The 16471-nt window shown below is 37.0% G+C and overlaps 1 protein-coding gene across 1 annotated transcript in view; it reads right to left on the bottom strand.

The window, feature by feature from the left end:
• Positions 1-13464: 13464 nt before the first annotated feature.
• The window catches only part of LOC107689941 (vacuolar protein-sorting-associated protein 25-like), a 4879-nt gene continuing 1872 nt past the window's right edge, over positions 13465-16471 (bottom strand). Inside the window, exons 2-6 of the mRNA XM_016488127.1 lie at positions 15718-15863; positions 15564-15617; positions 15387-15475; positions 14723-14798; positions 13465-14155 (exon numbers count right to left, since the gene is read on the bottom strand). Coding sequence (XP_016343613.1) covers positions 14043-14155; positions 14723-14798; positions 15387-15475; positions 15564-15617; positions 15718-15863 — 478 coding nt within the window. The 3' untranslated portion in view covers positions 13465-14042. The remainder of the gene's footprint in view (positions 14156-14722; positions 14799-15386; positions 15476-15563; positions 15618-15717; positions 15864-16471) is intronic.

Raw genomic sequence — 16471 nt, forward strand, 5'->3', positions numbered from 1 at the left:
CAGTGTTGGGGAAAGTTACTTTTAAAAGTAATGCATTACAATATTGCGTTACTCCATAAAAAAGTAACTAATTACGTTACTTAGTTACTTTTTATGGGAAGTAATGCGTTACGTTACTTTTGCGTTACTTTTTATATCTGGACAGGGCTTGCTTGTTTGTTTTTAAAATAAAAAAGTTCTATTTTTGGCAAATATAAAAGCCTTTTCACACCAAAAGTGAAATGAATAAGCCTCAGGCTGAAGGGAAAGTAAATTTACGTCCGTACAGTAGAATGCAGAAGAAGACATTTCAACACACTTCAGCAATAAACAAAGACACACAGATGTTCGTCTAGAGTAATTTGTGCTTATTAGTACGGTTGAACTGGATCATCGAAGGTCAGAAGCAAATAGAATGGGATTAAATACATAAAGCATATTTGTGTTGTTTAACATTTAATTATTGCAGGTTTGCGTCATATTCTGAGTTGCATTATTTTTATTCATTTTGAGGAATACTGAATCTGTTTTTTTTTTGTTTTTTGTGAGTGAGATTAATTAATGCATATTCATATTTATTTTAGAACTACAGTAACATCTTCTGATTTCTGTCACCATGGCGACACCAGAGCTGTCAATCAATAAATTAGAAAAAAAAGTAACTTGCGTTACTTATTTGAAAAAGTAACTCAGATATTCTCTTGTAAATTAAAAAGTAATGCGTTACTTTACTAGTTACTTGAAAAAAGTAATCTGATTACGTAACTCGCGTTACTTGTAATGCGTTACGCCCAACACTGTGTACAGCACGTCAATGAGCACTAAGTTCATCTCTGCAGAACACACCTCTTTATAGATCTTGATCTGTGCAGAACAAAGCAAAAGCATCAAAGAGAGGATCTCAGACGAGCAATGCAAATATTAGCCAAGCAACAAAAACACCAAGTTGGCCGGCATGAAATTACTCAGTTTTGAATCGTCTTTGAATTTTAAAGTGTTACAGGAATTACACGTGAAGGTTCATCAATTAAAATGATGAAATGAGATGCAAAGAGAAGTGAAATTCAACACGGCGTTCATCAGAGCACTGCCTAATCGATATGTGAATATTAGCTGCCTGAGGTTAAGCACTGTACCGCTGCATACATGTGTGATGTAGGCCAGTGCCGGCCTGACTATAACAACAACACCAACCCTGTGTCCCAGAGTCCAGTCTTTTATCCCAGCCCAGCCGTTAGAGTAGGCTCAAATTCTGGGTGCAATTTAACACGGTTAATTTTGTGTTTTATTGTGAAGTTATGTTTACATTCATTCTCAGGGTCTAACAAACATGTGGAAAGCATTTCCTTCCCCATTGATGCACATTGTGATAAATACCAGTATATGGATTGTATACCATATGATATGAAAAAAAATATATAAAATTGGTGAATTGCATTGAATTGTATTTTAAATGTGGAAATGTACTTTTCTGTGTGTTTTTCTGTAGCTCAAACAGTAGAGCATTGCAGTCGCAATGCCAAGATCATGGATTTGATTTGCAGAAAAATTCACATGCATGAACTGATAAAAATACATTGCTTCAATACATAAATTAAAAAACTGTGAGATGCGTCAAAAACATTTTTAACCATGAAATATGCAGGTCAAACTGAGCTGTAAGCATCATAATCACACTTCACAGGCATGTTCATAACCCTAAATGAGAAGAAGTCACAACACATCTAGAAAAACATCATAGGTTATCCAGTATTTCCAACAACCCAAAAATCGGTGCATGTCAAATTGACCCGTAACATTATATAGACCTAATAGAAAATGAACTTTTAGGGGCGTAATTTCCTACAGTTTTTAATTACTTTCTCGTACCCCTGGTTAATATTCAGAGACAATTATAAGTAATGTATTTGCTGAGTCGTGCAAACACTGTGTCTCTATAAAAACATTGCTGTTTGCTTTTTAACATCCAGGGCGCTTTATTTGTATATTGATTATGGAGGTATCTGGATTTAATCGCTGACGACTGGACACGATCATAAACGGCTCTGTTTTAGAAAACTTTTGTTGGAGTTATTATATTATATTATATCTACTCTGGAGCAGGTTCATTTAACACAAACATGAAGAATGTTTTTGTACATAAAATTACAGTCAGTGGGGTCCAAAACAACAATGGATGCCATTGACTTTCACTGCACGGACAAAAAACACACAGGCATTTTTTCAAAATACGGCTTGAGCCAATGGAGTGAAAGTATGGAAGTCTTCAGAAAACCATTTAAAATTGATATTTTTGCATTTGTGATGCAGAAATGACACATGTCAGCTTTAGCTAATCAACCGCAGAGGGACGTCTGAATGCTGCACAGAAACGCAGCAACATATCTCTACTGAAGACTTTCGATTAACCATTGCTAAATTAGCCTCAGCCATTATGTGTGCGTTGGTTATTGCTTGCCTCTCGTCTTCTTAAGGAAATTGCTGTCTTGTTACAGCACATCAAACAGGAATTTACTGTCACAACAATCAATTTTCCATTAAGAAGCGAGCAGGGGAGGTGAGAGGGTGAAATTAAGACATAAATTTCCTTTAATTACGCTGATGAAATAAGACAAGAATTATCACAGCAGTATAAACAGGACTGATCCATCGAGCATAACGGCATTAACACAATCACCTCGACTCAACGGGCCCAGACTATCTGGGAGATTTCTGCGTTTCAGGAGTGACTTCACAGCGGTTATCTGATCCACACAGACGCTCAGAGCTCAGGCCGATCTGGGTTTGGGGCTTGGCTCTTTCTCGGAACATCTGCGACTACATGAAGAATCAGAAAAGACTAAATTTAACTGTGGCAACATCTCCAGGACACTTGAAGAAACTTCCTGCAAAGCTGAAAAGGCATTTGTGTAAAAATGCTGTAAAGTGAGGATGCTTTCAAAAATAATGTCATATATAGACTTTATTTATCAATTAACATCTATAAACTAAATCAAATCGACATTTGGTGTGAGCACACTTTGCGTTTAAAACAGGTTTTTCCTCAGTGCACTTGAGCAGAGTTTTCCAGAGAGCTGTGTAGTTCCTCCTGCATAGAAACTACTAATAATAAATCAAACGAATAATAAGACCGTACAGGCATTAAAAAACAAAAAATACAAGAAAATTACTACAACTTTAACTTAAAGTGAAATGAACAGAAAATCCAAAAGTAAAAAAAAAATAAAATAACGTAACAAAAAAACTAGAATAGTAGATAAATGATATGAAAGTAACCCTGGTGTGATTTGTGTTTGTTTTTTAATTATGTTTTTCATCCCTGTTCTGAATACCATTAAATTTAGTTCTTGTGGAAAGAGGGGAACTAAAATATATGTTTACAGTGTTTATATTTTTAAACATATCATTTATTTACATATACTTTATGTTATTTCCGATGCGTGTATAAATATATACATATATATATATATATATATATCACCCTGGACCACAAAACCAGTCATAAGTGCCATTTTTTTGCACCCTCAGATTCCAGATTTTCAAATAGTTGTATCTCAGCCAAATAATGCAGGAACAATAGCAGTTCCTTCCACTGGCCATCAGCATCAACTATAACAGTTTTACACTGCAATATTCTCTCTGGCATTATGCAATAAAGATTATGTAAATACACATTTCTACACCAGAGAAACTGAATTGTCCCGGAGTGTAAACAGGCCGGTGAATAAAATGACCTGGTGAGAGTAATGCTCTTCATTTTCATATGTGCTAACCAACAACCTACTCATTCATCAAACCGCTTCATCTGTAGATCAAACCCTCATCTGGCTCCAGTCAGAACGGTAAAGTCAGCTGTACTGCAGAGGAAGATGATGATGATGATGAACTGTCTGTTTTTAGTGTTTCAAGCTTTCAGGTTTTGTTATCACAAAGCTTTTCGATTTAAATATGCAGCAGGTGTCCTGCGGTCTGCACCAATCAGTGATGCTGTCATTTGCATATCCACATGCTTTGCTTCAAAATGATTAAAAAGAGGTATGACTTTTTTTTATTAATCAGATTAATTCAGTTTCATTTATAACAATTCAGACAAATTGTCGGCAGCCACTATTAAAATTGCTTTTTTGCATTCTTTTTTTAACAGATTCAATTCAAATTCTGTATATATTATATCAGCATGACAACATTTTGAGTGAAAGTTTAATTACAATAAGAATTTGTGTTACGTGTTTTCTTGATATAGATTTTTTTTATATATATATTTTAAAAGAAGTTTCTTCTGCTCAATAAGGCTGCATTTATTTAATAAAAAAAAAACTAAAAACAGTAACATTGTGAAATATTATTTAAATTTACAATTTAAAATATTCGAATATCCGTTAAACTGTAATGTATTTCTGTGATGCGCAGCTGTATTTTCAGCATCATTACTCCAGTCTTCAGTGTCACATGATCTTCAGAAATCAGTATAATATACTGATTTGCTGCTCAAGAAACATTATCATTAAAATTATATAAGGTTTTGCTGTTTAATATATTTCTAAAAATCAGATACATCTTTTTTTTGGATTTAAACAAAAATGTAACATTTTAAATATTTTTACTAATACTTTCTGACAAATTTATTGTGCTATTGGTGAAGAAAAAAAATATTTCTTTGATTCTGATGTATTTATCCTTCGGAACAGAAAATCTCATACTAAATACTCAAGGCTGTCAATTCAACACACGATAACTCATGAACTTTGATCTAAAACAGCTTGGCTGAAATGACTGAATGTATCCTGTCCATATGACCCATGTGTCAGGGCTGTATATGTACGTACAGTATGTACACGCACAACAGCAGAAAGTGTTATTGAACACACTCACTTTAAAGTGAACAGATGCACTTGAATGAATCATCAGTGATAACACAGACATCTGTTGAGACAAGAGCACATATATCTACATTCACATTCGTCATCCTCTCTCTCACACATTCACATTTATGGAAGCACATATACAGAAAAAGAAGCTTTCTGCAGAAGTATGCATTAATACGGTGATTCGAGTGCTCAGGCACTTTTTCCTCATTTTACCAAATTACAGATCGTACAAGTAAAATTGTGTTATGTTTGATTTATGTATTTTAAAGCTCTTAAATGTGCTGTATGTCCTCCAGTGAAAAAGTGTTCTGGTGTGAATCAGGAGAGAAATCTGCACAGATCAAGCAGCGTTTCAACTCTGAGGGTGAGCACATTTTTCGGCAAATTTTATTTTTGTGTGAATGGGATCACATGCTGCTGGGGTGATTTGGGCATTGAGCAGCAAATCAGCATATTAGAATGATTTCTGAAGGATCATGTGATACTGAAGACTGTGCGAGCGAGTGTGTGTGTGTGTGTGTGTGTGTCAGTCAGTCTCTGACGCACACACTCACACAGATCTGTGTCACTGTAAGGAACCCACAGAGTTATGCTTTTCTCATAGACATACTGTACACACAGACACTCACTCACTCACACACACACACTCACATACACACACTCCTCGCTCAGAGACACTGAGTCTCTGTCTGAATTGGACCAGAGAGCTGCACAAATACTGATCCATACCTTCTTCTCTGAACACTAGAAAGCAGCTCACGCAGAGGTTAAGAGATGGATGATGTGATGCTGCTCCACCTTAGACAGTTTAGAAAGAGCTAAAAGAGCTCTGAATGCTGAGTGTTCTTCACCACGTAGTGTACAGACAGCTATAAATGTTAAATATATGCAAGAACAGTCACAATTCAGTATGCAAATAGATGCAAATTAGAAGGGCAAACACTCATCTGAATGCTTAATAATCTGTCAATGGAGAGCAAACATGAATGTCTTAAAATCATAAGATTTACAAAGCCCAAAATAGATAGAGGATATTATCTGTAAAAGAGGTTTGAATGGAGTATGTTTTAAATTGAAGTTTAAACCAGAATTTTTGAGGAACATCAGTGCAGGGCTGTAAAAACCATTTGTATGAATTATTATAGTTTTTATTAATATTTTAAATTTTAGTAAGGTTTTAATATTTTGAGTTTTTGTCATTTATATTAGTTTTTTGTTTTGTTCTTGTTGTTTCATTACTTTAAGTTGAAGTTGCTAACTTATAATAATTTAAATAAATTATATAATTTTAAATAATTTTATTCATTTTAATTTAAAATAAATGAAAATGAGAAATGTTGCCTTGGCAAATAGCTGAAGCAAAATAACATTACGTTTTTATTTTTACTTAACATTTATTTCACAAAAAGAAATTAATTTAATTTCTCATCTTCTCAAGTTCACTTTCCTTTTTATTCATTCATATATATTTATTTATTTTTGGCTTTCTTTTGTTGCAAGAACAACCGAAATTAAGCAAACTGATGCATTGAAGGGGAAGACTGGAGATTTGCATATATACATTTCTTTAAAAAAACATAACATTTTCAATATAGATAGCTTATATTCATCTATAAAAGAGGTTAGATTGGAGTTTAAAACAAACCCTAACTAGAATGTTTTAAGGAACACCAGTGCAGTGCTATTAACAGTGGCCCAAATCATCTGTACACTTCATTACATGTCCAAAAAAATAAAGAAAGTGACATTAAACATCTCAAGCAGCCCAAAATAGCAAAACTGTCTCAACCAAATGGTGTGAGTCTGAGGCAGGACTAACTGTTAGACCAACCAGTGACAGAAGCTTATTAGTGGGAGTCTTGTGCAAGTACATACTTCACAAATGTCACCCTTGGCACAGAGAAAACCTCTGAAAATGAAATAAAGGCACCACCATCAGACTGTCTCTGCAATTAGTTTGGTTACATTGGAAGAAAAAACATTTGATAAAAGGCATGTTCTTTACAAAATAAACACAAGTCTACACTTACAATACTGCTCACACCAGCACTTCTTAAAGAGTTTATGCTTGTTTGTTTGTTTGTTTTTGTAGACATAATTGACCACATGACCGAAAAAAAAGAGAAAAAAAACGGCTGAATAAAGGTATTGAATAAAGCTATAAATAAATACCCAAACACACGTCAGAAATGCAATTAAACGGGTTCATTTTAAAAGAAAATGAGCCATTAGTGAATTTTATGAATACATTTCTGTTCATAAAGACTCATAATGTAATCAGTTAATTGCATTAGATGTTACAAAAAGTCAAAAGACAGAATTAATGAGACCCAAATGATGTTGTGTGTGGATCTGAAGAGCAGTTGAAGTGCTGGAGCATGCTTTTAGACGCCACAGCCATGTAATGCATCATAAATAAAGCGTATTAAACGCAAGCCCAATTAGAGCCCTTGTGTCTCTCTTAAAAATGCATTTGGAGAAGGCGAGTGGTGTATTTATGACCAAAACACAAGCTCTTTATGCTCTAGGGTTCTGCAAATGCAGTAGCTCATTTCTAACTGAACTCTAGTCGATGATTTATCAGATAAGCAATGTGTTATTTTGCACATAACAAAACAACTCACAGTCAACCCAAGCTATGCATTTGTGCAGTATGAGCTGAAGCCACAGCCAGTTGAGCTCAGTGAACGGCAGGTTCTGCTCAAATCACTGCAGAGCTCTCCTGTGCTAATGGCTAGCTAATGCAGTGTTCGGCCACAACCATAACAAAGGCACTATTACTTCAGTTTCATAACTTCAAAAAGAAAGTTTGTCAAGATTTCGGATTTACAAAGCCTTGCTAGACAGTTTAAAACCAACGGAAGGTTATTTTGAAGCTTGCATAACCCATGTGCTGTTTGAAACTTCGACAGTTTCAAAACAGATTTGAAGTTTGAAGGTTATACAAGGAGTTGTGCAGAATATAACGTGCAGTTCAAACAGAGATCTGAAGCTTAGATGGATGGAAGGATAAACAGAACAACAGAACAATGGACGGATGGATGGATGGAACCATAAATATAATGACAGATGGATAGCTGCATAAACAGAATGATAGTTAGAAAAGTGCATGGATGCATTGAACAGATTTAAAAAGACTAGCAAGACTGGCAGTGTAGAAGTGTACTAATAGAATTGTGTTCAGCTGATAAGACTACATAAGTGCATTAGACACCACATCACAGTTTATAGAAGTATGATAACAAAAGCCTGTCAAATGTATTTAGTTTAGCCTCCGAGGTATAAAAGGAAAGAAATTTGACTCATCTGGGCTTAAAATAGTCTTCTAATAAATGAGACAGAGTAGAACAAATGCTACCCCTTCACACGCTGCCAGAGGTCTGCGGCTGTGAAGCAGACAGGAGGCCTGGATTCGTTTAGTCAAAGCCAAGCTTTTCTCAGGTGCGCAAAAACACAAACTCCCACACAGACACTGGACAGACGTCTGCTGCCATACATTACAGGAGACACGAGAAAAACACCATTTCACTTGATCGCAAGTAATATAAAAGATTCGCTGCTACGCAGACCAGAGCGTATGCAGATAGTCAAAAGGCTTGTTGTGTGAGACTGAAGAAACCATATAAGTTGATTTCGTGGAAAAGCATGACCCCTTTAAACACTGGGTTCACCCCTTTAGTCATCTGGCATGTCTTATGTTTAACTAAACAAGCGAACACACACTAGTTCTCTTTCCTTTCTCACTTTGTCAGATCTCATTTGGCTCTTTTCCTGTTCATGAAGCAGAGTCGTTCCCTCTGAAACACCCGCATCAATTTAAGTGTCACAGCTGATTTGGAATAGAGAATCAAACCAAATCCTTCAGTCCCTTAAGCCGGAGGGACTGGAGACACCTGTCACGAAGAACAAGAGGCCAGGCAGGTAAAGCAAGCTGCAGAACCCAAATCATCCAGCAGCACTACCATCCCTGCTTAAACCACCTGGTCTCATTAGTATTCACAGGTCTTCACACATTAAACGTGGTTCTAGCACACACATTTTAGTACATTTGGGGAAACACTGAAGCATATACTCTACTTCCTATAATCAAATATTTAATTGCAATAGTACCATCTTTTTTTATATTACTGAATATCAGCATATTGAGAGCAGCTAAAAAAGCATCACAAACTATAGAAGAATATAGATCGGGATGGATGGATGGATAGATGGATGGATAGATAGATAGATAAAACAACAGACAGAACAGCAGATAAAATGACTGAAAGGCAGACAGAACTATAGATAGATGTGATGATTCGAAACTATTTGCATATTTGGCTTTAAAAGCATCACAAACTATAGAAGAATATAGAACGGGATGGATGGATGGATAGATGGATGGATAGATAGATAAAACAACAGACAGAACAGCAGATAAAATGACTGAAAGGCAGACAGAACTATAGATAGATGTGATGATTCGAAACTATTTGCATATTTGGCTTTGGACCAATGAGGTTTTACAGTGGGCGGGGCTACACTGTGCACTAACCAGAACACAAACCAAACGATCGCCAAAACACCCTTCTTCTTATCGCTTGCTAAGGCTGGTAGGGACGAAAACTGAAAAACAACTTTTGTCGAATGGCATGTTGTGGTTCAGACATGGTGTAAGCAAAAGTCAAGTCTAAGAATTTCATTTGACCTGCGATAAGAATACGCTTGAGGCTAAACTAAACTGAGAGTAATATATCTGTGTGTGCAGCAGGGTCTACAGTATTCTGCTGCGATGCATCGGTTGGATCAGTGACAGTGCCATATTGAGTTTAATTAATTTGAAAGCACAGCAGGACTGAGGCCAGGACCGGCCGGCTGCCGCTGTGAACAGTAATGAATGTTTGGAAAGGTTAGAGAGTTTCAAAGCTTCTTAATGTGCTACCACTAAGCCGACTGAATCAAACAATCCAGGGGTAAGATTGAGTGGATATTCTCACAGAACCATATAACCGAAGACCATCGCTTCTCGCCCTAGACCGGCGGCGCTCTCATTAACCACATGCACATTCAAATACCAACGCGTTTTATTGATATGCAAATAGATTCACGGTTCTAACGCTACATTTGAATAATGATTCATTGCTAATGGTAACAAATTTTCCAAAGCAATCAGAGAGAGTCTTGAAAAAGTTTCAGTGTGGCGTTTCTGGACTGCACTGGCGGTTTAGCCAATCACAACACAGTGGGCCAGCTGACCAATCAGAGCCCATCGCGTATTTCTGAGGGAGGGGCTTCATAAAAGCAGGAAATCATCGGAGCGTTTATAGGAGAAGGGACAGAGCGGTGTAGGATAAAGGTAAATTATGTCAAAAATAATACTTTTTTTTTTGTTTATGTAGCATTAACACATGTTAGACTGCACCCCATAAACACAATCAAGCCTAGAAAAAAAAAGTCAACCACCCCTTTAAAATGAAAATGATCTTTTAACACAGTATATGTTAAATGCACTAGGATTAAACACTGTATGTAAAAATTGCTGATCATTGGTTTGACAGATCCGATAAGCATAATTACTCAGAATAGGTAATGCAATTTCTTATGTTTTGCTGCAAAAATTGGCATTAAATGTAAAATTTCATTAATGCAAAGGCCGCCGATCTGAAATTCTCAATTTGGAGTTATACGGAAAGACAAGCACTGACAGTCATTATATGTTCTGCTACACTTCAGACTCCATCAATCTGACACCAAACAGCTTCTCTGTCACAATAAAGGTACAAACAAAGCAGCTGCTACTGTACAAAATGTTCTAGCAAAGACCTGGACTGATCTGCGAGCTGCTGTTGAGGATGTGCGATCAGAGAATCACACAGATGAGCCACAAACATCTTCACTGCAACCCTAAACATCACAGCAGGAATACGGCATATTAATACACAGTTATGGCAGTAATCTGAAAGCAATGATTCAAGACGACAAGGACAACAATCATGAGCGCGCTACAATAACGCTCTACATCATTTCAAGGCCTTGTCGACTTGGACGACAAAACATTCAGCTCGCTTATCAAACTCACTGCTTTCTCCCACTCTGTATTCTAAAGCTTAATTTCTGCATCTTCGCTTATACATTTCCCAGATGAAAGATTACTCCATGCAGCAGGCCGAGTGTTTCTCTGGGTTACTTGCGTAAGTTCTCTCATTAAAGACGCCCCCAGATGACACACCTCACCTCTGTCTCGCACTCAACGTCTTCTCTGGCCTCTTCTGCTAGATCTAGAAATTGTTGTTCTCAATTTCAATAATCTTAAATCAAATGAGGTGAGCGTTATGTAAAGCGCTCAATGGAAGTTATGATAATTGCATTCTCACATGTACCTCTCGGGGAAGTCTAGAGGAGTTTTTTTTAGCTAATTTTATTGCTCACCAGTCGAAACAAACGTCTGGCTGCTTGAAAAAGTAACATCACACAGTGTTCTTTCTCAACTTAATTGCACAATCTTTCTTAAATGTTAATATTGAGATTAAAATGTACACTTCCGGACAACAAGCCACAGATTTGAGGTCTGCAGCACAAAGAATAAGTTGTGTGTTGAACTTTAATACGTAAGAATAACGGTATATTATTATTTTAAGGTTATAAAGGATTTATTTTAAAAGTTTTAAATTTTTTATTTCTGGTTAAATAATTTTGTTATGAATTATAAATAATTTTCTCATATTTTAAGTGCTATGATTAGAATTAAATATTGGCGAACTGCTAATAATATAAATATTCATTCATCATTTTAACTCTTTCCCTGCCAGCGCTTCTCGCCAGTGCCTGCATAAAAAAAAAAGCTGTATTCTAGCTTCATGCATTCTTATTTTTATCAACACTTGAATGTGGGCAATTTTCAACAAAAAAAAAACATTGCAACATTTTGAACAAAAAGCTAGAGAAAAAGCTTGAGACTAGTTTTAACTATGTCCGGAATAATTATCAAAATATAACCATCAACACTCACCATTTCATTCTGTAATGTTAGGCAATTTTGATTTATATAATGATTAAAGTTTGATGATTTGTTATTTTATATAATCGCTTGTTTCTTCTTCGCCATGCTTTGATCCAGAGATTCAGTAATCTTTCAGATGTGTAATAGCGCCCCCTGCCGTAGAACAGTGAGAACACAGAAAGCTGGGAGTTTAAGAGTTAAGGCGTCTGTCAGTGTTATCACAGCTAATCAAACTCCTTCTCCAGCTCGAGTCTGTCAGAGTGAGCTTTGCTTGTGACGAACAGCATCTTGACGCTCGATGAATCAGAAGCTGCTCGTCATTCTGTGGCTGCCTTCATCTCTCCTGCAGAGCCCAGCCGGTTACGAAACAAGGGCAGAACTGAAGAAGCTTGTACCTAGTCCAGCACACCAATATCGCAGGAACATCAGCGAGGACCAAAATAGACAGAAGGAGAGAGAGATCAAGACAAAACATGAGGAGAAAGGAAAAGGCTGGATCAGTTGTGAGAACTCAGCAGCTCAGCTACAGATAAAACCTGCGCTGGGAAGATTACTTATAAAATACTGCATGATGAAAACTGCTGTTAGTGATGGAGTCTATTAGATTACGCATTTTAGGTACTGTATTCTGATTACTTTTAGTTTGCTTTTGATTAGGATTTTTTTTTTTGTACCATATTCACGTCAGAAAATATTTTCTATATAAAAAAACTAGAAACTACATATGAAAAACCTACACAGAAAATATCATATATTAAATTATAAAGAAATAAAATATATTACATTTTTATCATGACTTCATGAAAAGCTAATCATCTAATTTCTATCTATCTATCTATTCTTTGTGTATATCATATAAATATATTAGTGCTGTCAAATGATTAATCGCATCCAAAATAAAAGTTTTTGTTTACATAATATGCGTGTGCTGTGTATATTTATTATGTATAAATAATTACACACCCACGCATGTACTCTATATATATTTAAGAAAAATGTTACGTTTATATATTAAATATATTTATATATAATATAAATTATATGAATATAAATATATGTAAATATTTTCAAAATGTATACTGTGTGCATTTATATATACATAATACATATACACAGTACAGACACACACTTATATTATGTAAATAAAAACTTATTTTGGATTTGGATTATGGTTTTTGAAATTGCAGAAAGCCTGGCATAAGCCCGGGTGACCAGGTTTGATGGGAAAGCACTGATAGTCTGGAGGAGGAGAAGAGGACGAGGAAAGATTTGACTGTACTGCCCCCTTCAGACTAACTCTACACACATCCACATAAATGGAAATACAGAGGATTACTCCACAGAACCCTTAGAACAGTCTAGAGAGCAAAAGTGACTCCGCATTGAGTGCACAAAAGCATTACTCTAAAATGCATGGTTATTGGATCTTAGTCATTTAAACATTTCTGTAGACATCTGAGAGACTACGTTGAAAACCCCAAACCATAAGCAACAGTATAATAATAATAATGTTTGCGTTACAGTATGTCAACTCTTCCATTAGAAGCATAAAGCAGATGCTGCCGAGCACGAGACTTGTATATGAAAATCAAACATATAGCACATGCGCTCTTCAGTCAAAACAAACACAAAGCGAGTGTTGAGAGAACTGAAAACGTCTCCCTCGTTTATTTGTACAGTATTACATCGGTATAAAAGGTGAGAAGAACAGTGACAGCCGGGGAAGGAGTGAATGCTACCAGATTTCAGCAAAATGTTGATATGAATTCCGCAGAAGTTTACTCGAGAACACGAAGCGTGTCTGAGATCAGAAGACCGTTTTTAGCTTTGTGGTTCTACACAGAACTAATATTCAAGCAGAACGAGAGTCCTTCGGGATTTACAGCAATAAAAGGAGTGGAATGAAAACATATGTACACAAAAACACATTTAGTCTGGGTCTGCATTAAGATACTGATATTCCTTAGTTTTGGTCACTTTGTTCGCTTAATGGTTAGGAACGAATTTATTCGGCTCAAATGTCAGGTGTAAAACCACCGATTTAAGCTTGTTCCAACAAGACCGACCTTTTAATTTAGTTCGGGCTCATGTGTGCCAAATAACCACTTGATTTCGTAGCGGAGTGTAAGTAAAAGATCCCAAGTGGAGAAAACTGAGACGGTGCTGGGCTGATAGAAACCCAACACTCCCCAAAGTCTGACTTCAGAAAGCCTGATTCAAAAGAACTTGACACCTTTTCCATCATCCATAGAGATAATTTCTGCCTTCCCATCAGCCTGCAGCGCCTGCAGTGAACGCAGCAACATCCAGTCCTCCAGGCCATGAAACTCTGAAAGATACAGGCCTGTTATACACTTCATCAGAGATCAACACAGGAGTACTGTGCTCACACTCGGGTCATCTGAGATCAGGAGGAGTTTGTTTCTTCGTCAGGTTTGGAGAAATGTAGCACTGCATCAGTGTCTCAGCAATGGATGCTCTGCAGTGAATGGGTGCCGTCAGAATGAGAGTCCAAACAGCTGATAAAAACATCACAATAATCCAATAAAAAGTCCATCTCCTGTTGTCTCTCATATTTGAGTTAAAAGCGTCTTAATGCTGGATTTGTTTCAGCTTTTGTCTTCTCCAGATGTTAACTGATGGACTGGAGTGCTGTGGATTACTTGTGGATTATTGTGATGTTTTTATCAGCTGTTTGGACTCTCATTCTGACGGCACCCATTCACTGCAGAGCATCCGTTGCTGAGACACTGACTCCTTCTCATCCTGTATGACCTGAAGCCAAGGTGAGTTTATCGAACTGTTGCTTTCACAGTAAAGTTATAGTTCTGCAGAGACGCATTACCATTTTGCTGATACAGTGCAATGTAGCATGGAAACATGAAATATTTAATACCTTCCTTTTCTGTGTCATCTCCATTAGAGAGTTCATAAAGAGTAAACACTAAGTTGACCATGCCATTTTTGGAAACCTGCATTTAACAATATAAGAAAAGACAGTGTATTTAAAATAACACATTGAACACAACACTATTTTAAATTATGATTTTTCATGGTATGTCTGTACGTAAATATGTTCAAATGTTTGGCACCAGTAAGATTTTCTATTTATTTATTTTTTAAAAGAAATTAATACTTGTTCACCGAGGCTGCATTAAATTGATCAAAAGTCACAGTAAAGTTAATTACAATGTAACAGAAGATTTCTGTTTCAAATAAATGCTGTTCTGACCTTTCTATTTTAAACCATAATAAACCCCATCACGGTTTCCACAAAAATATTGTGCAGCACAACTGTTTCAACATTGATAATAATCAGAAATGTTTCTCGAGCAGCAAATCAGCATATTAGAATGATTTCTGAAGATCATGTGACACTGAAGACTGGAGTAATGATGCTGAAAATACAGCTGCGCATCACAGAAATGCATTACAGTTTAACACATATTCACACAGAAAATTTTTTAATTTATGAAATGTAATAATATTCATCAATATTCATCTTTTTCATCAAACAAACGCAGTTTTAGTAAGCATAAGAGACTTTTGTATATTCTCACCCACTGATGAATGAGTTTGCCCCACTCCTCTGGCCTCCTCCACATTATAAGACATCGGGATTTATTCTTATCCAACCATTCCAGGTTTCCTGTGCCAAAGCAAAGATCAAAATAATTCTAACATCCATCTTCACACTGGGAAACGGTCTCTGCTTGTCAATGCATGCGTCAGCCCACCTTTTTTCCTCAGTTCCTCAAAAACTACTTGTATGGCTTCAACAGAAAGTTTTCCTGAGCAGCACAAGTTATGAGAAATACATGCATGACAAAAATTATTGATTCAGCCACAGCGTGTCCTGTCCTCAGACAGAGAGCATGAAACTAAGGATACTGTGTATTCTGTTGTTGTTGAACACAGCGCTCTCCTGCGCCTCCAGCACGTCCAGCGTGAAGAGCTTGCTCTGTCTACAGAAGGACAGAACGAGAGAACACCAGGCCGCCAGCTGCTTCTGCCTCGTGTCAACATTGGGCTGCAGTCTGAATACAACAGAACACAAACATCAGACTGCTGCTGTCCTCTCATCTCCATCACAGTCCAGAGTCAGAGTCAGAGACAGAGTCAGAGACAGGGACAGAGTCAGAGACAGAGTCAGAGACAGGGACAGAGTCCGAGTCAACAGAGTCAGGGACAGAGATAGAGTCAGAGACAGAGACAGTCAGAGACAGAGACAGAGTCAGAGATAGAGACAGGGACAGGGACAGAGTCAGGGACAGAGACAGAGTCAGAGTCCGAGTCAACAGAGTCAGGGACAGAGACAGAGTCAGAGACAGAGAGAGAGTCAGAGACAGAGACAGAGTCAGACACAGAGTCAGAGTCAGAGACAGAGACAGAGTCAGAGACAGAGTCAGAGTCAGAGACAGAGTCAGAGAGAGAGACAGAGACAGAGACAGAGTCAGAGACAGAGAGACAGAGTCAGAGACAGAGAGACAGAGTCAGAGACAGAGTCAGAGAGAGTCAGAGACAGAGAGACAGAGACAGAGACAGAGTCAGAGACAGAGTCAGAGACAGAGTCAGAGTCAGAGACAGAGTCAGAGAGAGAGAGAGAGACAGGTGTCAGAGACAGAGGCAGAGCCAGAGACAGAGT

Source organism: Sinocyclocheilus anshuiensis, unplaced genomic scaffold (assembly GCF_001515605.1).
Source record: "Sinocyclocheilus anshuiensis isolate Anshui unplaced genomic scaffold, SAMN03320099.WGS_v1.1 scaffold1517, whole genome shotgun sequence".
Taxonomy (NCBI): domain Eukaryota; kingdom Metazoa; phylum Chordata; class Actinopteri; order Cypriniformes; family Cyprinidae; genus Sinocyclocheilus; species Sinocyclocheilus anshuiensis.